Source organism: Varanus komodoensis, unplaced genomic scaffold, assembly GCF_004798865.1.
Source record: "Varanus komodoensis strain SLA01 unplaced genomic scaffold, ASM479886v1 scaffold1, whole genome shotgun sequence".
NCBI lineage: Eukaryota > Metazoa > Chordata > Lepidosauria > Squamata > Varanidae > Varanus > Varanus komodoensis.
In genome coordinates, this window is record NW_025335268.1 from 2,570,119 (window position 1) to 2,594,888 (window position 24,770).

General features: G+C 38.7%; 1 protein-coding gene across 1 annotated transcript in view; it reads right to left on the reverse strand.

Moving 5' to 3' along the window:
• Positions 1-24,770, reverse strand: part of USH2A (usherin) — a 579,889-nt gene that overhangs the window by 375,034 nt on the left and 180,085 nt on the right. The window contains exons 23-29 of the mRNA XM_044449731.1: positions 22,812-22,913; positions 21,723-21,911; positions 19,781-19,911; positions 14,772-15,045; positions 13,056-13,259; positions 12,858-12,938; positions 8,178-8,363 (exon numbers count right to left, since the gene is read on the reverse strand). Coding sequence (XP_044305666.1) covers positions 8,178-8,363; positions 12,858-12,938; positions 13,056-13,259; positions 14,772-15,045; positions 19,781-19,911; positions 21,723-21,911; positions 22,812-22,913 — 1,167 coding nt within the window. The remainder of the gene's footprint in view (positions 1-8,177; positions 8,364-12,857; positions 12,939-13,055; positions 13,260-14,771; positions 15,046-19,780; positions 19,912-21,722; positions 21,912-22,811; positions 22,914-24,770) is intronic.

Genomic DNA, 24,770 nt, shown 5'->3' on the forward strand with positions numbered 1-24,770 from the left:
CATACTTGGGACGGTGAGGACAGCCCAGGGTCACATGAATATCCCTACCAGCCCCAAATGAGGATTCTGCTGGAAAAGGTTTTCCACACTTCCAACAGTTAAAAAAATCCGAAAAAATAGCAGTGGGCAAAGCCTCAAGTACTAATGTGTTGTTACCAATCTTTGCAGCCAACTACTCACTATTTTCAACTATTTATTTTTAATAGTAGGTGTGTGTAGAAAGCACACTTTGCAGAAGCATCCTCTGGGTTTTAGGGATTGGGCCCTGGGTTGCCTTCACTTTCCCAAGTGTGAATCACAGGGAGGCACAATAACCCTCCAATCTCCCCGAGAACCTATTAATTATAAAATTAATATTTAGGGACACCCCCTCCATTCTCTGCTTTTCCAAGCAGAATATCCAGGATCTGAAGGGAGTGCTGTGAAGTCGTTATTTGTTTTTCGGCGCCAGGCAAAGACCTTTTTATTTAAACGTCATTTTAATTGTTAATATTATTTGCTTATTTTATCTGGCCAGGGCGACTTATTTTATATTGTTAATTTGTTTTATATTTTTAATGTATTATATTTTAATTTATGTTGTGAGCCACCCCGAGGCTTCGGCGAATGGGGCAGCATAGAAATGTTTTAAATAAATAAATAAAATAAATAAAGTCCAACTATCAGTTTTGTAATTTGGAAAACAGCTTGGAAAGCAGCAAAATCCAACTGTAAAAACCTCCCCAGAAAAAAGTAGCGGAATCATGTTGCAAAAAGAGGGCAACACCCTCTTTCTGTGACACACAGGTTGCCACTGTGACAAAGAGGAGGCATATTTCAATTTAAGAAAAGTGGGCAGCCCTGGCCAGCCTGCCAAGGTACCACTGGACAGCCTTGAGGCATTCACCTCCTGGATGCCTCAAAACAAAATTGCCTTTAATTTTGGCTTTTGCAATCCTATAAAAATTAAGTCAAACCAAAGCCAGAGCAACTGGTCACCATAGGAGAAGACGACTCAGAGGGGGTCTGTTAACAACATATGGGTACATGAGGGGGTGCCATGCAGAGGTGGGCCATGCCCTTTTTTCCCCTGCGGTGGAGGGCAGGATGCATTCCAGTGGACCAAAGCTCAGGGAACCAAGATTTCGGGTGGATTCCAGGAAGTACTTCCTGATGGTTAGGGCCCCTAGGATATGGAATGGGCTTCCACGGGAGATGGTTGAACCCCCATTGGTGAGGGTGTTCAAGGATAGGCTCGATATGCACATGGTAGCCATGCCGTGAGCAGAGCTGGCTGGAGCCGGGGGTCAGACTACATGGCCCTGGAGGTCCCTGCTGACTCACTCCGTTTCTATGCTTCTATGTCCCCAAGGGCTGTTCAGCATGCCACTCCATGTGCTACCCCACATCTGTTTTCCCCTTCAGTATTATCAACACGTGGAAACATCATGCAGTCTGCACCACCACTGCCCACCCCATGCAGGATCACCAACCAATGTGGTTATTATTAGAACTAGTTTTGATATTGCAACATATCTGCCTTATATACCATTGTGTAATTAGTAAATATTGAAAGCCAAGATTATTTCTGGGCACTTTTCAAGCTCAAACATTTGACAAGAGATTAGGAAGGAAAGAAATCCCTCCTTTCACCATGCTTGTCAAGGACAGTGGACAATTACATTTTTCTGCACAAACTGATAAATTTATGAAACAATTGTTTGCTTTGGATGTCACTCAAAAGTGGCTAGAAGAAATGGGACTAAGGTTGGCAGAGCACTTCTGGAAAGAGTCTGTCTACTCAGGAGTGCTTCTGAATCTGTTGCTGGTGCCATGGAGGAAGAGCAACACTGCATCTTCTACAGTACGGACCACTTCTCAAACAACAGAATATGATCAAAGATTTCAGATGCTATTACGGAACTTCCAGGGATTGTGATGAAAGTCATGCTTCCACTAATCTGTTCGTATCCTAAACAAGGTGATTCTGTGATGCTGGTCCTGGTATGCTGTGTGGCTTTCATGCCAGGACTAATACCAGGGCTAATACCAGGGCTCAAGCATAATGCAACAGAGTCAATACTGCAAGAATGCCAGTGGAAAGTTCAGGAAGTGGTGGAAAAAGAGCAACTTTAATTAGAATCTGATGCCTGCTCAGGCTTAAGCTGATTCTGTCTCCCTCAGCTGTCCCCTGCCTACACCCACGAAGTCCCAGTGGAGAATAGGATTTTGAGCAACTTTGCAGCCAGTCAAGGAGTATGTAAGTCTCAGCAAGAGCCCCCCACAAAAAAAATCAGGGAATGTGAACTGCTCTTTTGCCCCCCTCCCCCCTTTCCTTTCCCCACTTAGCAATGTCTGTTCTGGGTTCCTTGTTGTAGGTTCTATTCTTCCTCATGCATGTGCTTCTTCTCCCACCCATCTTGTGGACAACTATCCAAACTAGAAGGCATTATTTCCAAAATGGTACTGCCACCTTTGCCTAGAGATGGATGAGAGTTTTCTTTCAGTTTAGTTTTGATGAGATTTACTGAAGTTCCCAAAGCTGTCCCTATTTGGACAAAAAGAATTTCAGATTTAAAATACTGAAAATAAATTAAATTGACAGATTTGGCCATCCAGGCATTGAACATTGTGTTCTGAAAGGGGTGCACTCAAGGTACAGCCAACCTTGGTAGGACCTAAACCTGCTTATGGAGGTCACCACTTGTTTTCTGATGGGCTGCTCATCTTTAGCTTCTGACACGTGATAATTAAATGTCTATTCATTTTTGAGGTGAACTTACGAAAATTTACAAAGTTCATATTTGAGTTGTGGTCAAAAGTGAACCCAGCAGACTCCTGTATTACTAGCTTTGTTCTGGAAGCCATACACACGTAGCTGGATGTCTTGGGTTTTACCACTCTCTTGAATTCTGCACTGTTTTTTTCTGTTTAGTGATTTTAGGTATTTATTGCAATTGTTATCTGATTCACCATCAGAGGGATTTTTTAAACTTACTATTTTAGCAAAAATATTTGCAATTATAACAAAGAGTCAGCAGGAGTTTCAAATAATAACACCAATGGTAAGGGAATCAGACAATAACCTTCAAACAATAATAAACAATAACAACAATAGATTATTGGATGGCATAGAAAAGCAAATTTAAAAAATACTGCTAGCAAGAATGTAAAAAACAAGAATAAAAGCATATCCAATTGCAATAACTATTAGTTTTTAAAAGTTTTGACATTTTTGTTTCAAATATGCATATTAATGTAAGCAGACGCTATATCTAAATAAGAGCTAGATGAAACTGATGACTGTAAGGTATTCATTCAAATACAGGAAGAGCAGGAAGATCTTTAGTGCACTGAAAACCAGCGTTTATCCTTCCAGGTGTGGAGTATCTTTGTTAGAGCACTAAGAGTCCACTTTTTCAATGCAAGTGCTAATCCCTATATAACAAGAGTAAAATTTCAAAGCACAGGGATAAAATGCATCTGTGCAGTAACTTCTAACCAAAAATAAGTCATCACAGGGCCTCCCCACATCATATGCCATAGATTTATAATTAACAGGGATATAGAATGCTTCTAAATAAATACACAACTCTGATGGCCTGGATTAATTCAGACCAGAATGGAGGTAATTTAATGATCTGTATTTACCAAGCTATCAGTGATGGGGGAACACATTGATGTGCTCAGCTACTACAACAAAATCATTTGCATTACAGGGAAGGAAAGAAGTTATGAGAATCTGGATTGGGCAATCCTGATTGTTGTACTGTGTATTAGATAATACAATGATACATACCAAGCATCAAGCAGGAAAGACATTTTTCCACTTGTCTGACTGCAGATCTGATGCACTGAGGCTTGAAATCTCATTTGCAAAAGAGGCAAAGTTCATGTGAAGAAAAGTCCAGGAAAAGTATTCAGGAAAGTCATTTTCCCATTTGGCATTTAGACATATGAATCTTCAGCAGATATCATATAATTACCCACACATGTATGACTTGCTAGAATAACTGCATTAAAATGTAGCCACTATTGTATTTCAATTCCAGGACAACTCAGTTCTCAATCATATTCAAATTCCTTCCATCTTCAAAAAATGAATAAAAATTACTAGATAGTGACATTCCTTATCTGAAAAAATTGAGAGCATAAGATAGGACATATACCGAATTGTACTAGATCAGTTCAGAGTCCTATTATTCCAGCTGCAGTGCTCCAGTTTACTACAGGAAGCTCATAGGAAGGACGGGAATGCATGGGGGCTGTCCACCATATGCACTGTGACCACTAATAATCACTTTATCCTCCATGGATGTGGTGAAAGTCCTCTTAAAGGCACCAAAGTGGATGATTCACAACTATTAATAGAGACTCATGACTATTGATAGAGATTTATTTCTGCTGAATTGCTTTCATGGATACCTCATACACTACTTTTTCCAATAGAAAAATCAAATCAGGAAAGGCCCATGTCTATTTGCCCCCTAAGATGGGAATCCCTGCTCCCGGAACAGACTGTGAAGTCCATCAAGTGTCACCCTGACCATGTGAATAAACCCCTGTTCTCTCAATTTCATATGTGAAATTGAAACTTTTTTTTCCTCACAAAGTGAAAACACAGAATGAGCCAGTGGGCAATCCAGTATTTATTTCAATGTAAGTGCTTCCTGACCTTGCTGGATAAACCCTTCAGAATCCACCCATTTTTGAGCATCTTTCACCCTGTGAAGAATTGAGTAGAAGCCGGGAAAAAGCATCCAAGCATCCTCCCAATTGTCTGAAGATGCCAAAGGTGTTGCTGATTAATTTAACAAAAGATTGGATCCCCACTGATTTCAGTGGGTCTACTCCAAGTATTACTAAATCTGGATCTCACCCATAAAGCAAAAAAAGCAAACATATTCCCTAAACTAAAAAAGTTAAAAATAACCACTTCAGTTTTAGAATATGAACTGCCCATTTAGTCACTTTAAGAAATGTAAGTTGAGTTGTAGCTTTTCCTTTAAAAATAACAGCACACATTTTCCACGGAAGCAATCTTCTCTATCAAGGAAACAAATGCTTCCAACACAGGTAATCCTGCCCTATGGCTTTCTGATTTATTGGCACAACCTAAGTTAACAGCCAGCAGAGTCTCCATTCCTGGGAGGTTTCCCATGTCCTCCGCATTAACTCATGTGTTAGTAGGCGGCCACCTATCTAACACATTTCCAAACACCTGCAGGCCTGCCCAGCTGTGCAAATTGCTTTGCAATCAACCTGCTAAGACAAGCAGAAGGAGAAATCACATCTCAAGACCACTAGATTTTTGTCAGCTCTTTTTCCTTTATAAGGTAGCCAGAATTCTGCTCAGAACGATTGCAATAAGTTTTGGGCAAAGGCTTACCAGAAACTCTAAATGGATTATGCCATGTTGAGCTAAACTCATCAATCCAGGCACACTGCCTAAACTGCCAGTATATTTGTTTATTGAATCATTTATAAACTATGTTTGGGCTTCAAAAGGGTTTAGTGTACTGACATGCAAATTAAAATATGGTACCAAAAAGCATGAAAACCAGACCAACAAATAAATCCACCAGTAGGTAGGAATTAAAATTAACCAATAGCTTGGTAAACTAAGAAGGTCTTTTTAGCAGTGGTACGGGCAGGGGAAGATATCAGGCAGAAAACTAAGGTCCCATTCAAATGAGCTTCCACATTCCAGTGCATCTCAGCCTATCCGGAGAAGTCCTGCCAGTTCTGCAAGCAGGGTTCTAAGAGGTGATGTGTTAGTAATATGCATCCAATTCTCTGTGAGTCATGCAGCCAGAATACTTTGTGCAAAGTGTTCCCTTTTTGTGCAGTGTCCCTTTCTCATTTTTTTTCCAATAACCAGCATTCTTCACAAACACCTAGTTTCAGCCATATCCTTAGAACTTTCACAGTGATCATATAGCACAGGCTCATATGTGGTTGCTCTGCTAAAGACCGATATAGCATTTCAGAGGTGATGGAACACTGCAAAACTCTGTGAGTGAGCTTTCAACTGCTGTTTTTCCAGCAGCTCCCTGCCCCCTTTTTCATGCTTCCTATCAATTCTGGTTTGAAAGTGAGAAGAGGTTCAAAAGCTTTTTGTAATGTGCCATTTGGGCTCACCATTTTAAAAAGTGTGAAAAAATCCACTGAAAATGCCCCAAAGTAGCTTTTTGGCTCCTAACCAATTTTTAGAGGCTAGGCTGGGTGTGTGTGTGCGTGTTTCCCTCCCTGTATTCAAAACTGATTTTTCTGATCTCTGAATGGATGACTGATACATTTAAAATCAAGAAGAGAATCAATGAGAAGCCGTGAACAATAAATAGAAAATGGTGCTGTTTGTTCAGGATTATCTTGTGGATATCGATAAGAAGAACTGTCATTCCCCAAATATTTGTGCTGACAAAAATCTGCTCATGTGAATTTAAGCAAACAGCAACTAAAATTGATGTAATTGCATGGCTGAACTCAAAAGTCCTTGAAATACATCTGCTTGACCACAATATTCTCAATTCAAGACTTGAGAGTAGCTTCCTGACCTTTAGAACTAATTATTTCATAGCACCTAAATTAGTAAGAAATTGTCACATTTACTTTAAACCCCTCATTAATGAACAAGAGGCTTCTAGAAAGTTGAATGCTCTACATACTTAGAATGATACACAAGCAATAACCTTCTGTATAAGAAAGCAGCATAACATCAGTGTATTGTTGGCTTGTTATTTTGGATTTGTCTTCTAATTGCGCTGAACCTGAAATGTGCATTTTTCACAGTAGCTCAACACTAGAACTATATCTTAATTGAACTATTAACCAGAGCCCCAGTATTTCTTACTCTGGTGTTTTACTGCCAGCTTGGATCCCATCAACATGTATGCCAAGCTGAGGTTTTTCATGCCAGCGTGAAGCACTCGTTTACTATTGCACCTCCACTGCCATGTTAAATGCCCAATCTAGCCATTTGCAGAGTTCCTTTTCTGATATTCTACATAAGGGCCTTCTCTGCAGTGGTGCCCAGATGATGGAATATGCTCCCCAATGAGGTTTGCCTGGCATCAAGCCTATACTCCTTTCAGCGCCAGGTTAAAACCTTTTTATTTAATCGTTATTTTAAAAAGTAGTATTTATACCATTTTACAGTCGCTTTTGTTTTGTTTTGTTTTGATCGGACTTATTTGTATTGGTTTTGATAATTTTATTGTATGGTTTTATCCATTGTTCTATGGTTTTGCTTTTAATCTTGTAAGCCATCCTGAGACGCAATAGTGAAGGGCAGCATACAAACTGTTTAAATAAATAAATAAAACTGTTAGGTTTTAACCACCTTAAATAATTTGGTGATATCATCAAACCTGGCCACCTTTACTGCTCACTCCTAGTTCTTGTACCAGCTAGTTAAAGGCACCAGTCCCAGTACAGATCCTTTGAAAATTCCACTGCAGATATCCCTCCAATGCAAGGATTAACCATTTGGTTCTCTCTCCTCTTGCTGAGGACAGCTTACCAATTCACAAGTGGATTTCTTTTATTCCACAACTGCTGTTTGCTCAGAAATCTTTGATCAAGGACTATCAAAAACTTTCTAAAAGTCCATGAAAACAAGGACAAATGTATCACCCCAGTCAATATGTTTATTTACACTCACATATCAACTGGGGTGATACAAGACTGGACATACTGTTGCAAAAGCTATGTTCATTCTTGTTCAGCAAGACTTGCCCTTCTATATGCTCAATATTTTTATTCTTAATAATCTTTTCAACCAATTTACTTGAAGCAAATGCTAAGCTGATTAATCTGGAAGTTCCTAGATCATATATACATGCATGCACACACACCGGTATATGTAGTGTTATGGCCACTGTCCCATCCGGGCAAAGGCATGTACTGCAGAAGACACCAATTGGTCTCTGTTGGTCACATGACTTCCCCTGTCCCAAGTCAGGCTTCCTCTCCTTTCTTATTGATAAAAAGATGGGTTCTTTTTCTTGGTATACTTACTTGCCTTTATACTGTCTTTGCTTTACCCTTCCTTACCCCAGATTAAACAGGAGCTGTACTGCTCTTCCTCATACTCACATACTCACATGCACAAAATATTATGAGTATATGAGCATAATTGTTCATCATATCAAGACATTAAAATACTGTTTTAAACTTGTTTTTGTTTTGTCACTTACCTGCGATTGCACTCGTATTAGAAATCTCTGTACTGACAGTAGACATGCTAGGACCATCTTTACTGGATGCTTTCAGAATATACTTCTCAATTACACCCTTGACTCCAACTGGTTCATCCCATGTCACCACAACACTGTAACCATTTATGCTGTGAACTCTTGAGGGTGTTGGCACGTTTTGTGAAGCTGTGAAAAGATAAAAAAGAAACAGAGAAAATAGCAGTCCTAAGAAGACTATTGCCCCATTCTTCACTTTTAATAGTTGCAGTAAATCAGATTCACCATTAGCATAAATACAATTTATTAGAGTTGTAACTTTCCAGCATTGATTTAATATGACTGCACATCTTGAGCCATTCAGTTTTAGCAATATTTCAAAACCATCAGAACTCCATCTACATAACATTCTTCTTTGTCTAGTTCAGGTTTCTGAAAAACATTTAATGTATCAAATGTGTTAAAACATCATTCACAAAGGTATACTGTAGATGTTCAAACAAAAGAATGGTGTTGCTAAGATCAGATAGGTTACATAATTGGCATTTCACATTTAATTAAAAAGAAACTGCAAATGTTTGCTAAAATGCAGCCTGATTTTAAACATACAGAGTATATCTTATTTTAGACTTCTTTACACTTTAAAGAGCTTAAACTACAAAATGTAGACATACTAGTTGCAGTTTAATTCCATATTATCAATATAATGCATACTGGGACAAAACATCCCAAATTCAAATAAAGACTGATGAGATCTGAGCTATCAGTGACTGAGCAAGAAAGGGATCGTGGTGTTGTGGGTGACAGCTTGATTAAACTTTCGACCCATTGCACAACTGCTGTGAAAAAGGCAAACTCCATGTTAGTCCTAATTAGGAAAGGAATTGAAAATAGAACTGCCAAGATCATACTTCCTTTATACAAATCTTTCATGCAACCTCACTTAGAATATTGTGTACAGTTCTTGTCACTACACCGAAAAAAGGATAGTATTAAGTTGATGAAATTGTAGGGGAGGGCAACTAAATGATTGAAGAGTTGGAGCAACTTCCCTGTGTGGAACAGTTCAATATCTTGGACTATTTAGCTTAGGAAAAAAGGGAAAGGGAGACATGATAGAGGTGTTCAAAATCAAGCATAGTTTGAAGGAAGTAAGAGAGGAAATATTTCTCTTCCTCTCCCATCTGGGCTCATCTCATGAAGCTGATTGGTGGAAGATTCAGGACAGATAAAAGGAAGTGTGAATAGAATGATGGACTGGATGGACCATTGATTTGATCTAACATGGCAGCACTTATGTTCTAATACAGTTTGTCCTTTAAAGCCAACAGAATGAGGCTACCATTAAGATGAAATGCTTAATATTTCACAAGCAGTAATGTATTAATTTTGCTTTGGGTGAGTTCATGGAACAAACTAAACGTGAATGGTTTAAAATAAAGATTTTAAAGAACATTCAAAACCCAGATCATGCAAGCCTAGAAACTCGAGTAAAAATATTATCTTGTTTCCAATAACCTTTAACTATTTATTAGATATTGCTACATCAAGTAAAGATCAGGGAAGAAACAACTTCATCACAGATGACTGCACAAAGAATGCCAAGGAAAGGCCCAAGGAACTCCATGGCAGAATGATGGATGGTAGTTTTGCAAGAGATGCATGTGTACACTAGAGTACTGGTCATTAGAACTGTCCTAGCCTCACAAAATCAAGTATCCTTCTTTTTCTGCCCTTATTTCTTAGACTCATTTAAAAAATCATCGGGGATGGGAAGGAAAGTCCACGTGGGAGACATTATGTTACTTTCAGAAGTATTTGCACAGCAATGGCTGCTCCTGAAAGCAGCAATGTGATCTACTCACAAAGCTTCAGGTTCCTGACAATCCTACATTAATATATTGATTTTATTAGTTTTGAAATGTATCACAGGGCAAGGTAAGGCACTGTATAACAGATGGTCTTCTCATAGGGGACACAACAAGACTGACTCAAAAATAATTAAATAGTGCAATTATTTCCCAGCCCTTGGGAACATGTTTCCGCTCTGTGCTGTGGTCAGATTGTAAATATAAATTTATGGTCTAACTTACTCTGGTCAGACAATTAGGGTAAAAATGTGGCAGTACCTGCTCGCTTTGGGATAATTGACCACATGGTGACATTAAGTGGCATAAGAGGCATATTTGCAAGTCAAAATTCAGTTTTGGTGAAAGGTGTTTGAAAGCAGCTTTTGTGATGCACACAAACATTACGGCCACAGTTTGCAAGTGACTGATATAACTGGTGACCAGTTATATTGTTGTTTCAGTTCTTTTGTTTTATTTTTATCAGCAATTAAAACATTTTGCCCATTCACAATGAATAGAAGTGAATCCATCAATCTTTAATTCATTCAAGTTCTCATTCTACATCAGATTATGGATTTTTATGTTTTCATTTCCACCAAAATATGCTTACATTTTCATGTGCATGCCTTTAAAGTATGTATTTTTGTACAGATTGCTTCCTAATATGCAAATCCCATGCATATTTTTGCAAATATATGTGTTTTTGAAAAGTGTATATATTTTTGTTCACTTTTTTCACATGCAACATCACAGACTTCAGAAATGTATGGATTCTGGTGGGAAGTCTTATTCCAGTTCACATTTATGTTTATGAAGTACAAGTATGTTTACAGCCTACTGAAATGTGAACCAAACATTCTTCATTTCTGAACAACACACATACGGCATTGAGAGAAATCAGATGTTTTGGGTTTAAACATGTTGTAAAATGGCCACTCAAATGGCCACTTTGTTGTTCAAACAAACCATATTCAGTTTTTCTTGTTGAAATCAGAGAAGAAGGAACCCCCTCTCCTCCACAGGCACACACAGAAACATATTTATTCCAGGGTATCTGAGAACAGCACAGCTGGGAGGTGGCATTTTATTGTTGGGCAAAACAAAACTGTAGAAAATCTTCAGAATCTTCTCTCTGAAGAAATTTCAGCTTAGTTCATACTGCATGATGCTATTGTGAATTCTACTGGTGGATGAAAAAAAGCAACGGGCTAAGATATTCTCAACGTAAGCTCTTTTAACTTTCCCTACACGTCTGTTTCCGGAGTCTACAGGATTAGGACTGACCCCAGGGGCAGGGGCAGGAGGTTCTTCTGTGCCTTTCTGTATGTTCTATTAGAGGTGGCACTGCAACATAGCAGAATTGTGCAAATGCACACCCCTCATTTTTGCTCAGTCTTCCTTTTCCAAATAAGAACGTATTTTCCTTGATGTAAAATTGCCAGGAAAATGGCTGCAAAGAACAGGAGATGCCCTGAAGGATAAAGTTGTCAGGGAAGGCAAACTACCATAAGTGAGATATCACAAGTAGGAAATAAATGCTTAGTGCAAAGAAGACCCAAGAGAATAAAAATGGGCAACTTAATTTATACTGTTAATTTATATTATTCTATGGAAGTTTATTTATGGATGGGAGCTGCCCCGAGGCTTCGGCGAATGGGGTGGCATAGAAGTCTCCTAAATAAATAAATAAATAAATAAATAAATAAATAAATAAATAAATAAAATGGGAAGGATGGGTCACCATTGTCCCAATCAACAATATTAAAAATACAATTAAAAATGAATCCACATGTGTTCCAAATTTTTCACACTGTTCAAAATGAAGAATTTCACCAAATAAGATGGAATGCCTCTCCTAGACTTCATCTACCTAGACACTATAATCTACAGAGGTTTGGATGGTGGCAACAGGTGAAGGACTTATTCAGTGGTGGCCTTCCAGTTATGGAACAAACTCTCCACTGAACTCTGTCTGGCTCCAGCTTGACTATCTTTGCAATTAGTCTGCTGGGGCCTGCTAGTTCTTTAAAAAGTCTTATGATTTTCTTCTAGTTATTATAATTGCTTTTGATCTGTTAAATTTGGTTTTAATTTTGCATTATATTTTATGATGTTCTGATATGTTTAATACTGTCTATTTTTATTGTATTTTAATGTATTATTGTGAACTGCCCAGACAACTTGGCTGTTGGATGGGACAGAAAACAAACAAACAAACAAATAAATAATCTAATGCAGTGAAATGTGGTTGAAATTCTCTAACAGTTCAAAGGGAAACTAATCTCTCTCTCTCTCTTCCCTCTCCCCTCTTCTCTATCTATATAGCATTAGTTTGTCTGCATTGTTTTGACCCACCTCTAAAAAATAATGGTTCCAAAATAATAGTTTGCCAACTTCCTAATCTGTTTATAACTCATGTGTGCTCTTGCACCAATGGAACTGGATCACACCACCAACTCCTAGCTGGCACATTACAATATAAATCACTCTCTTTCACTTTCCTGGCTGTGCTCACAAACTAAATTTCAGTGCATATTGCAAAAATGTCCTACAAATATTGTTATTACTTATGAAAGTTTGTAAGGCATGAGGAAGACAAAGGAGAAGAAATATATGGAAACCTGACTCTTCAGTTATGAATCAGAATCCAACATAGTTTATGAGTACCCATTCAAACCAAACCCATTCAAACCAAGGTGCAGAGGCATTCTCAATCCTAAGAATTGTGCCTGCAGACTTGCAGTTCCAAATAAATTGCTTATGGCGTACTGACACATTGGCAATCCTAAATGAAGACTTGAGATGGGGATGAAAATGTGGCAATGTTAATTACCTGATTCTCTTGTGCGGCCTCGGTTCCAGGCACTAGATACAGATCCTCCTTCGTTAGAAGCAATTACCCGGTATAGATATTCTTAAATAATGGGTTGGGGGAAGGGGGAGAAAGAGAAAGTCTAATGTTATAATACATTAGTACAAAGTGAACTAAAACCATACAACTGTTCATCTAAGGAGCAGGGCAGTGTGGTACCTGTAAATGGCTGTAGGCCACTCTCATAAACACTCTTCTCTTTTCCTCGGTACACGAGGATGGAGTCATTTCCCCTGCAGTTAACAGCACTGTCAGTTGATAGGCATCCATCCAGATTGACTCTGACAGCACTGCTGGACACAGATGCCAAGTTAACGACAGCACCTCGTGTAAATTTAACATCCTTCATGCAGCCACCAAAACCTAGCAAATAGTAAGGGATTAGTATCACATAAAGGGCTTCAGTTGTTAATTAAGAATCATGTTTTACTTCTTGCAGTGTTACATTTCACTGATAAGGAGAGCTAGATCTAAATGTTAAGCTTCAAATTATGTTTGAGGAATGATTTTTTAAAAACCCACAAAACTGCAGCTGAGCAATCATTGTTGAATTTCTAACATACCGAAATGTACACTGATTATTTAGCCTATGTGGAAAAGCTTTAATTTTAGCAATTGTCACATATATTTAAACACAGCAGCATAAAACAGATGCATACTACTGATTATAACTTTATTACATTTGTGGTTAAATACTTTTATTTTAATAACAGCAAAATGTGTTATAGATACTATCACAGGATCAAAAATATGCACAAAATTTTTGAATTCTAAATAATGTTAACTGCAATATAAAAATCAGAACAGTAGGATTGATTTGACCTCCTTTTAAATGGGTGATAGTGGGTGAATGTATTTATTTGTTCATTTTGAGTCCTTAGTCCATCCTGAAATTACACATATGAAACTACAAGTAGCAAACTCTGATTATTGCTTTAATTAGGAAAGGGCACTTCAGGACATAACAGTTTGAAAGACAAAGAGCCCTTCCCACCACTGCTTCCCCCACTGCATTGTTCCTCTTTCTTCTTTGTGGAATTGCAGGTACACATTTGAAGGACAAACTGGTTGTGAATCTGGCCATACATGCGCAATTGAAGAAGAAAATCAGTGAGCAGAGAAAGCTAATGTGAGCATATTATGTCAATCTTTTTCCATCTGCAGTCAGTTTCTGTGCTGATTCAGTGTTGGTATATTAACGTTCAAAGGGCTTGGTGCCTTGGAGCCCAAAGAACTGTCTCCTACTATATACATCTGTATATAAACCTGCCTGAACTTTTCAGATCGAAGTTTTCAGTGCTCCCTGTTCAGGATCCCCACCAAAGAAAGCAAGGTGCATGGCTCCTGGGAGAAGAGACTTTTCTGGAGCAGCGTTCCAGCTGTGGAATGAGCTCCCCAGAGAGCCTTGCCTGGTGCCTACACTGTGCCCTTATCAATTTTGGGAAAAGACCTTATTTTTTCCCAAGCATTTTAGCTCTTCAGTTAGTGTTTTACATCATGTACTGCATTTCAATTATTTGCACTGCTGCTAGGTTCTATGTGATCATTATTTCTGTTATATACTATAGTTTAAATTTTTAATATTGTATTTTATGATAGTATATTTTAATCATTTCAGTTGTTGTGAACTACCCAGGAACTTCAGCTATTTGGCAAAATAAAATGTAATAAATAAATGCATAATATTAGTGTTAAGAAAACCCCACCTCTGCTGCTCCCAAACTGGCTTTTTATAACAAAACTGTATTAATAAACAGAAGCATTCCTTCCACTCTGAGACAAACTAATCTTAATTCAAGCAGTAACTATTTCCTGCAAATATATCTGCAACATACTTGCAAATATAGTTATTTTTTTCCTTTTGCACTAACATACCATGTTCTAATCCCAGCTGTTTAAAGGCATGCTGCACCCCATCTGGGATTCCTCCAATGTAGACTGGAGAGTTTAAAAACAGCTGCTCCAAACCAGGTTCCACCAAATGTTCGGTCAATTCATTCATGCTAGCTGAAATTGCCAATCCTCTTTTTTTCAGAATAACTTTATTCCACTTCCCATCACAATAGGATAATCCTAACCAAAGATTCACATGTGTAGAAGCAATGCCATTATTTAGCAGAAAAGTCAGGATTCCACTCTTCAGTTCTGCCTGTAGGATAACATTAAAATACAAAACAACGGATTGATGATAGCAAGAAAGGCAAAACAAATATGCAATATGAATTTAAGCAGTTGAATACAAACTAACTAAATAAACTTTACTAAAGTCTCAGCAACTGGGTTTTTTGCAAAGAGGTAAACAATAAGTGAGATTATATTTACATAACTGTCTTTAAAAGAAAGAAAATTGCATGTCTTTGAGCCATATGTGATTTTGAATTTTTGGTCTATTCATTAAGAAACTGGGTAAGCCATTTCTCCACACTTTTTCATTTCCAAGGTACAGAGAAAATTGGAGCTGATATGCAGCTCAATCTTACATGTTTTCATTGCATCATGTTCAATAGGAAATACCCCCACATACAGGAATTAATCTAGACACAACAGTCCTATGAAATGGAAAATATGTGTCCAAAAACTGTTGAACCCAAAGCATTGTTGAGTTGGCAACAGCCAAGGCAAAAGTGTGTAGAAAGGTTTTTTCTTTGCTCTTTTGTCAGCTATGGCCACTCCCACTTGCTACCACTCCTACTGAGAGGACGCTGTGTGATTAACTCGGATGCTGTGTAAGGAACATAACTACACCAGTTTATTATTCATTTATTTGATTTAGATCCTGCCTTTTTCCTTTTATAAAAGCTCAAAGTGACTTGCATCACTTTCCTGCTGCTGCTCTCAATCTTATCCCCACAACCACAATCCTGTGAGGGAGGTGTGGCTGAGAGTTTGTGACTGGCCCAAAATCACCCAGTTGGCTGAGCAGAGACTAGAACCCAGTTCACCTGAGTCCCAGTCCCGTGCTCTTAACCACTACATGACACTGGCAGTTTAATGGCTGCCATACATTTTTTTTTCTCCTGGGAGGGAGAAAGGGAACTGTAGGGATTTGGATTCAGTGGGTCAGAAGTCTCTTCCAGTTTGTCTTAACATGTCTCTTCAGCTTCTGCAACCACTGATGTCCCAACAAAGAAGTATTACAGTAATAAGCTAAAATGTCCACTGCCCCAACAGAGCAGTTTGCAATGAGCTGCCTCCACCTGTGTTTACAGATCATCCACTCTGTAAAATCCTATAAACTCTGGGATGTTTTTCCAGGGACCATAGGACTGTGCCTTGATTAGGTGTGCGAGTTAGCACAGCAGAGGGTCTTTTTTCTTAGTGATCAAAAAGCAAAAGCAAAACTGTACCATTGAATGAGCAGCAATTCTAAACAGATTTTTAAATTATAAGCATCCCCCGTCACTGTTAAGTACTTTTAAATCTCTTCAATGAGCTTCTCCCATTGGTATTACTGGGACTTCAAAGGATGTAACTTTGTTTGAATCATACTTTGTATTTCTCATTTGTAATGAGTTTATTCCTTAGATGTTAAAATGAGAAAATATTTTAAGAAATAGGAAGATAAGAATTTGTATATTTTATTATAAATAACTACATTATAAGACCATTGAGAGGGAAATCTCATACTTGCTTAAGTTGGCTTGAAGCATGGCAGTTCAACTAGACATGTGAACTTTATTATAAAAATATAAAATATATATCGATCCAATATTTCTTTCTTACTTGTTGTAAATGTCGAAAGTAATGATTTTTTAAAGTTGTGATGTTGTAGATTTATGAGTCTGTTTATCTAACCCAAGCACACATCATCAAAACATTGGTTTTCTAGTTAAATTTGCCAGTGCAATTTAAATAGTCAACCCTCTATCTTGTTTGGGATGCAATGGTAAGTCTATCTAGAGATTCTAAATTGTCTAGCTCAAGAAAATGACAGTTAAATAACGTTCTTTGTGAGAAAAAAGATTAATAAAACCATAGGAAAAAACAGACTTTTTGCATCCCTGACAAAATCTTATTATGTGAAATAAAGAGGGCAACTCAAAGATATCTATATTCTTCTTAAGGAAATACTTACTTAATATCACCTTGTATCAGATGTCAATATAAAATCATGTTATCAGACATGCAGGTAGGGTAGAATTTGGAGTCAAAATGACCCCCACTGCTCAAACATGTGTTTCCAGCTGCCAGCTCAATCCTGTCCCAGCCCCCCCACCCACGTCCTTTCATCTTCTGAATTCAAAGACAGAAGCTACACAAAGGCAGTCATTGAGCTGTCACACACTCCTTTCCAATGAGACTTTAGTGTTAGTTCTCATGAAAGACCATATAATCCCATCTGTTATGATCCGTTAAGGGAAGAGACTGGCTACACATAATAAAATAATATAATAATTCACCACGAATGGCACTATGAGGGGAAGACCCCAGGAACAGAAAAAGTCCTGAAATGCTTCTTTTCCAGTCCGACCTGTTACCAACCACGCAGCAAATGGGAAGGCTCTGTGAACTGGACCGAAACATCAAGTGGGGAGCTCACACAAGAATGGCATCTTGGGGGATATGCTGTACTATAAAAGGAGCATGTTTAGATGACTGGCGCCAGGTCCTCCAATGCAGCCCGAGCATTTTAGGCTATCATTCCAAGTATTCTTGTAGGAGGTGTTGCCAGTAATCCCTTTGCCAGGGACACTGCTGTTTAGGAGGCCAGAATGGCTTGTCTGTGGTTTAAGAGAACCTGGTGTTTCAACAGTGCACATATCCAAGTCTGGCGAACAGGATGAGATTAACTGTAACCCTTAACAACACGGAGATGGTCAATGGTCATCAATGGCAGGAAAAATTCAAGCAAACTGTTTTAGCTATATGTGGCATACTTCAAAATATTGATGATGAACCAACATGCATGTAAAAAAGCTCTTTTTTCTGCAGTAAAAAAGCTATTTTTCCTTTAAAAAGTTATATTAGGATTTCATTTACCATAAGTTAATATTTTTAGTAGTTCAGCTTTGAAAGAGTTGGGAGATGCTAAAAGATAGATCAGCTCGGAGAAAGGTTTTGGTTTGGAATTGAAAAGCCCAGTTCATAGCTCTACTCTACAGCGCATAAACGAATTTGAAGAACAAATTCTCTTGCTTGCTAATGCTTGCATTCCTATTCCCTCCCTCCCTCCCTCTGTGTGTGTGTCTTCCCCACCTCCAGATGGGGAAGTCTTCTCCACCACCAGATTCCAAATTTTATTTGGGCTAGACATGGGGACAGTGTGTGTGTGTGTATGGGTGCTAAGGTATAAAACAAATGAATTTAGTAAACTAAATAAATTATTTGCAATTCAAAAAGGCAAACAAAATTGTGACTTTTGCTAAAAAAAAAAAAAGAAACACATTCAAGTGAATTTTTACTTCAAGTCCCACAGCTTAGCCATGCCATTCAGTGAGTTGCCTTGCTCAGATTTCTGTCTTCCATTCTGAACTGCCTCACAGGACTAAGAAGATAAGACCAGCAGATTAGCATGATCCTACAGAGAATTCATGGCAGGGCACGGCTTGCAGTTCATACACATCACTAACAGTCGACTGTCCTAAGACTTTTTGTAATAGGACAGGATAGAAAAGTTTAAATAAATAAATTAGACAAGAAAGGATGCAGGTGAAATTGTAGTTGACTGCGTATGCACCATGGCCAGAATTAGCTTTATACTGCCTCTAATTAGACCAGAATTTTGTAAAGGTGGGATTTAGGGTAGAGTGGAGTTACGAAATATATGACGGGTAGAAATCTGATCATCCCTACTCAAGGGTTATTGTTGTTAGTCGCAAAGTCATGCCTGATCCATCATGACCCCATGGACAACATTCCTCCAGGCTCTCCTGTCCTCCACTATCCCTCAGAGTCCACCCAAGCTCATACCCACTGCCCCACTAACTCCATTAGCCACCTCATCCTCTGTCATCCCCTTCTCCTTTTGCCATCAATCGCAAGGGGCACATATGCTATTCCTATACTGTGTGCATGCCCCAAAAAACAAATCAATGCCACTGGGCTAACCAGGACCAACAGTGCTTATCTACTTACACATATGTGTGTTAAGAGGTGCCAGTCACAGAGCAGGCCCTCTCAGATGCCAGCACTGAACAGCAGTCCAAGTGGTCATTTGTTCTGAAAAGAACAACGCATGTGCTTCTCTGCAGCAGCTGCACTGCCTTTTCTGCATTCTAACGCATCTTGATCAGGGCCAAGATGAAATCCTTGTCTTTAGGATTTCAGGTGTAACTGTCTGAACAGGTGCCATGCCATTCTGCAGATCAGATTAAGAGGAGGAAGATTATGTAAGCCTCCCTGAGTTCCTCGAAGAAAAAAGGCAGGATATAAATATAATGCAAAGGTAAATAAAAGAATATTAATGCTAATGAAATGTTCACTACTAATGGAAGGCTTATTCAAACTATTTCAACTTGTAATACTCTGTGACCCTATAATTGTGTAAAAATAGATAAATTAGATGGCCTAGTAAAGAAATTCATTAGTGAAATGGCAGAAGACAAAACCAACAAGATGCTATTCTTCTGGCTATAAAGGATACATGAAAGTAGATTGGGTCATAGAGATTATGGAAGTATCACTATACCCAAGGAAAAAGATTGAGAATCAGATGAACTTTCTTCTGATACGAATGCCTATACTACTACTTCTGTCCTCTGGGTTAGAACAAGGAATTATCTCAATTGAGGAAGTCAAAGGATAAAATTAAATGCCCATGAAATATTATCTCATGCAAATTTGTCTTAAATATAGACCATTTCTTGCAAGCAATATGGAAGTATTTCTGTGTCTGTACACAGCAATTTATGAATAACTCCTCAGAAAAAACTATTAGAACTTACAGCAATGTAATCAGGCCCGTCTTTGTTGTAAGCGAACAGAAGTAATCCATTCAGTTGATCTGTTTTAAATGTAAAGGAGATCTCGATGTCCAAGCCATCATGAAAAATATCTGAATGTAGTTCTAGGAAACCTTAAGGAAAGAGACAAAAGTAGGGATAGGGGGAATCAAAACAAAGAATATTACTTTGTAGCTTTATATATACATGCAATGAAATGCTGCAAAATTCTGTTCATGGAATTATATCTATTATTACTCTAATAAATACAGTGCATTTTGAGATGGAGAAATTTTGAATATGCTCATTCCATAACCTGCATTTGGTTCCGAGTATGCTCAGTGCATCATCTAGCAATGAGTTAACCACTCTCACGAAGCCTTCCACATCCTTTTCAACCCCAATATGCATAAGGAATTACAATACTAAAATAAGATGGTCCTTGGAGGAAAGGAGAATTTCCTAGTACTATACTTGGACCAAACCACACATTGCTTGGAAGATATCCCTATCACCTACTTCTCTTTTGCTTTTTTTTACCCCTATCACATAAGTATACCCCCCCCCCCCCACATCCTGGATTAGGGTTTAAGGCCCTTGCTTTCATGCTAGACAATTGATTTGGCTTGGGACTCCTGCCATTTGCTGTCACAGACAGGTATGTGTCTATCAGCTTAGGGTTACCTGGGAGCTCCAGTCACCCAGAAAGGAAGGCAGGCAGGCAGGCAGGCTCTAGGAACAGGTACCATTTCCTAAAGCATCTGAAGAAGCAATGCTTGAAGGTTCCTGCCTGCTTCCTAGGATGCCCTAGGCACAAGGGTTTTATGGCAGAACCATAAGACTTATTCTGAGGGGATTCTTCCTCTCTTTTGGGGGGGTGCTGGGGTAGCTGGTCCAGGGAAGGGGTTCAGTACCTTAACACTGTGACACAGCAAAACTACTATTATTGCTGGAGAAGTGTGTGTGCAAAGAGTGCATATGTGAGAGTATGAAAAAGAGGATATGTGTGTGAGTGTGTGTGTCTGTGTGAACCTGCAGCAGGCTGTTTCTTGGAGCTAAACAATTTCTGTGCTCCTGCTATAAACTAAAGGAAAAAGAAAATGGTTGTGTCTTAAAAGTAATAGGTGCTTTGGCCTTCTGTGTGTGTATCAAAGCCATTCCCTGTACCGTCACTGGATTGAAGTGACTTTGTCATTAAAAAGAATTGCCAGGCGAAAGAAAAGCTGAGAGAGAGGTGGGGAGAGAGAGAGGGAAAGGGAAAGGAAATGGCATTTTCTTCACTGTGGTGTTAGGATCATGATGTTCCATGACCTGTTGATGATGGTACAATCTAAAAGGCACTACAGGAGTACCAACTCTGTTCACTTGAAAAGAGCTGAAAACTTCAGCTCCTATATACCAGCCAGGTTCTGCGATAATGCAGAATGTCACCTAATGGTATGGACTCACAAGTATAGAGCAAATGCATTTGAGTACTATCAGGTCATCAATATGGAAGCCAAAGGTGCTGGTGTGGAAAGTAACATTATGACTGTCCTACACATAGTCATATGGCAGCTGCGAGGAAAGTCACATCACCAGAGCTTCAATTTCACGGCAGATAACTTAAGCAGTGGCCCTCAAAGTGATGGAAATGTGAAGTGAAAACTTCCCAGTTCTGGCTCTGACTTTATGGGAGCAACACCCCTTGGAGGCCTGACCTCACTTTCAGAAGACCTGCAAGCCACTTCTGTTTAGGCAAGCTTTGAAAGGGATAACTCTGGTTGGTTACAATCAAAATTTTATTATTTGGGCTTGTTGTATTTTGTTATTTTTAAAGACGGATTCAAGCTCACATAGGGAGTTCAGAAGAAGGAGGAGGAGAGTAATAATAAACTTTTCACAAAGTTAAAACACAATGACAAGCATAGGTAGTATTTCAAATGGTGTTAACGTGGAAATTTACCTTTCCCAAGAAAATGTGCTCCTTCTGCAAGAATGCTGGGACACCCTTCCCAGCTGGGAAAAACATTGTGCTGCTCTACTGCTTCTTTCCATTCTAAAGGCTCCCAAACTTCATGGGGATGATGCATCTTTTTCACAAAGATGTCACGGAGACACCCCACAAATCCTTTTGTGATGACTTCAGTGGTGCCTAATGAATACATAAAAACACTTCATTGTTTAGAAGATAATCAATGTATTTGGATTTCAAAATAAAACCATGACTATTTTATAGGTTCAAAAAAGAACCTGCACAGGTGCAGTTGATCTCAGAATCAGGTTCACAGTTTGCCTGCTCATCTCGGAAGTATGATGCCAGGCAGAGAGTTGAGGCATTAGCAGGTCAAAGAGTTGTGGGGGAGTTTCACACAGGCATACAAAAGTACTCCAATACCATCTTCTTTGGTATGGGCTGTTCAGTTATTTTAATTTCTCTAATTATGTTTCTTTAGATATTGTAATGCAAACCTGTGGGCTGGTTTGCACAATCAAATAGTCCACCATGCCTTATTTAAGCCACAGGAGGCTATGGTGCATGCCAGTTGTCATTTTGAACATTCAGGCCACAGCAGCAGCTTCTAGTATCTGAACCCAGGGATACAACAGTACCCTGAACAACCCTCACATAACCTTAAAGGAGGCCAGGGGATTATGCAAGAGTTATTTAACATTCACCTTACTCATGATCCCTGGGTTCAGGCAACACAACAAGCTGCAGCTTCAACATTCAGCATGATACCCACAAGAGCTGTGGCTTGCAGAGGCTCATTAAATAAATCATATCAAACCATGGTGACCTTCTGAACCCAAGTATTGTATCAAACATATGTGCATCAAGAAAGGTGGAAAAATATTACCCTGCGACTCACAAGCAAACACTTTCCAGTATTCTAAGTGGAAACTACCAGCATAAATTCCACTTTCAAAGATTCAGTAAAATAAACACAAGGATGCCCACCAAAGCATGTGAAGAAACAGCAGAAGGAAGTGCAGCTGTATTGTTATATAAGTGGAGAACTCCTGTTATGAGAACCATGTAGAAAGTTCTTACCTGTGTCTTTTCTTAGGTTTTTAAAACCCTGTGGAAGTCCTCCAACAAAAACTCCCGTGTTTTCTCCAATAATAGTACTACCACTAGTTGCTGATGAGGAAGCTAAAAGCAGTGGGAAATGTCATTTGCATTTATTTTATTAATAATATCTATATCCTGTCTTTCTACAAATGTTACCAAAGCAGTGTACAACAATGCAAATAAAAGCAATAATGTAGTAAAGGCCCTAGTAAAACAGTATTAAAACATCCAAATGTTCAAATATATGCAAATATTATTAAAATATTAAATCCACTAGTCACAATTTAAAATTTTCTTTAAAATAGCCTTATGAATTTGCAATATAACAAAAGAGAAATGGTATCATAATAGCATTAACAAAAATTCAAATCTTAGATACATAAACTAGAATAAGCAATCTGAATAGGTATCCAAACAATATTGATGATTATAGAATATACACCCAGATATAGACAGAGTGGTAAGTAAAAGGCTACATGAAAGAAGTCTGGGGCTGTTCACATGATGCAATCTATGACCCCTTGCATAACTGATATCCTGTTTAGGATTATGTGAGGGTTATCTAACGCTGACATTCATCCTATTTGCACAACATGACAACCCCTGAAAAACATAAAAACAAAGTGAGTCAGAAGGCGACTCCCACACTGACCCCTGGCTCCAGCCAGCTGTACTCATGACATGCCTACCATGTGCCTGAATTAATTAATTAATAGCTTTTATATACTGTAGAACTACTAAAGTCTCAGGATGATCTTATAATAAAAACAGAATAAAATGAAATGAAGCAAGAATTTAAAGCTCAAGTCTCTGGTTGCCGTCATTTGTTCAAACCAATGTGATTTAACTCCTTTCCAAAAAGCAGAGATAATTGGGATCTCTGATTCCATCTAATTCCATGATTTAGATGCAATATAAGACAAAGTCCTTCCATGCACATCTGACAAACAGACCCTTGCAAAAGAGCATCACCTGCAGATCTCAGGAATGAGATAGGCAGTTCCTCTGATAACCAAGCTATTTAAGGGTTAAGGTCACTCTTAGTTGAACTAAGAAAGCAACCTGTGCTCAGTGCAAATCTTTAAAAGTTATCCCTATACAGAATATGTTGCATAGTCTTACTCCAGTGTAAACAAGGCATAGACAACTGTTTCCATGTAAGACTGATTCAGAAATTGTCACAGCTGGTGCACTAAGCACAGCATCTCATGTTGCTGCTACCATGTCTACCACCTGAAAATCCATGGTAATGCTGATCGAGCAGCACTCTCAAGCTACAGGTTTGACCTTCTGGGAGGCAGGGGGGCAACAGGGATTCAGAATAGGTTGAATCCCAGTCTCCAGGTCAGCCTTTTTACTGACCAACAGCACCACCACCTTACCACCTTGCAGGAATGTTATCTCTAATCATACACCAGGACACTGCAAAACTGGCAGCTGGAATTCACTAAAATCTCCCTAAACAACTACTGCCCACAGAATCTCCAGAATGGGCTTCGGCGAATGGGGCGGCATAAAAATGTTTTAATAAATAAATAAATGTGGAAGCTACGGTAGGGTGCCATTGAAGGAAGAGTGGATGTGGAAATGTCTTCTCCTTGAAGATAGGTGGGTACTGCTAATGCACACCTGAGCTTGGAGCCCCAAACTAGCTCACCAAGCTCAGTTTGCCTTTACTCTCATTTTATTTGTTTCTTTTCATTGTAATGGGGAAAAGGCACATGTCAAAGTGCACACTTTTCTCCCATTGAGGAAAGAATGGAAATGTGTGGGTTTTTTATGCACATTTTCAAAAAGAAAGGTTTTTGTTGAAGGCAATCACAAGTTTGGCAACATTTTCTGGAAGATACACTCCTGTTAGATTGAAGCAACTTGTGATTGAATACATGTGAAACCATGTGAAAAAAGATAAAATCTTTATTTGATGACATTTCTAGT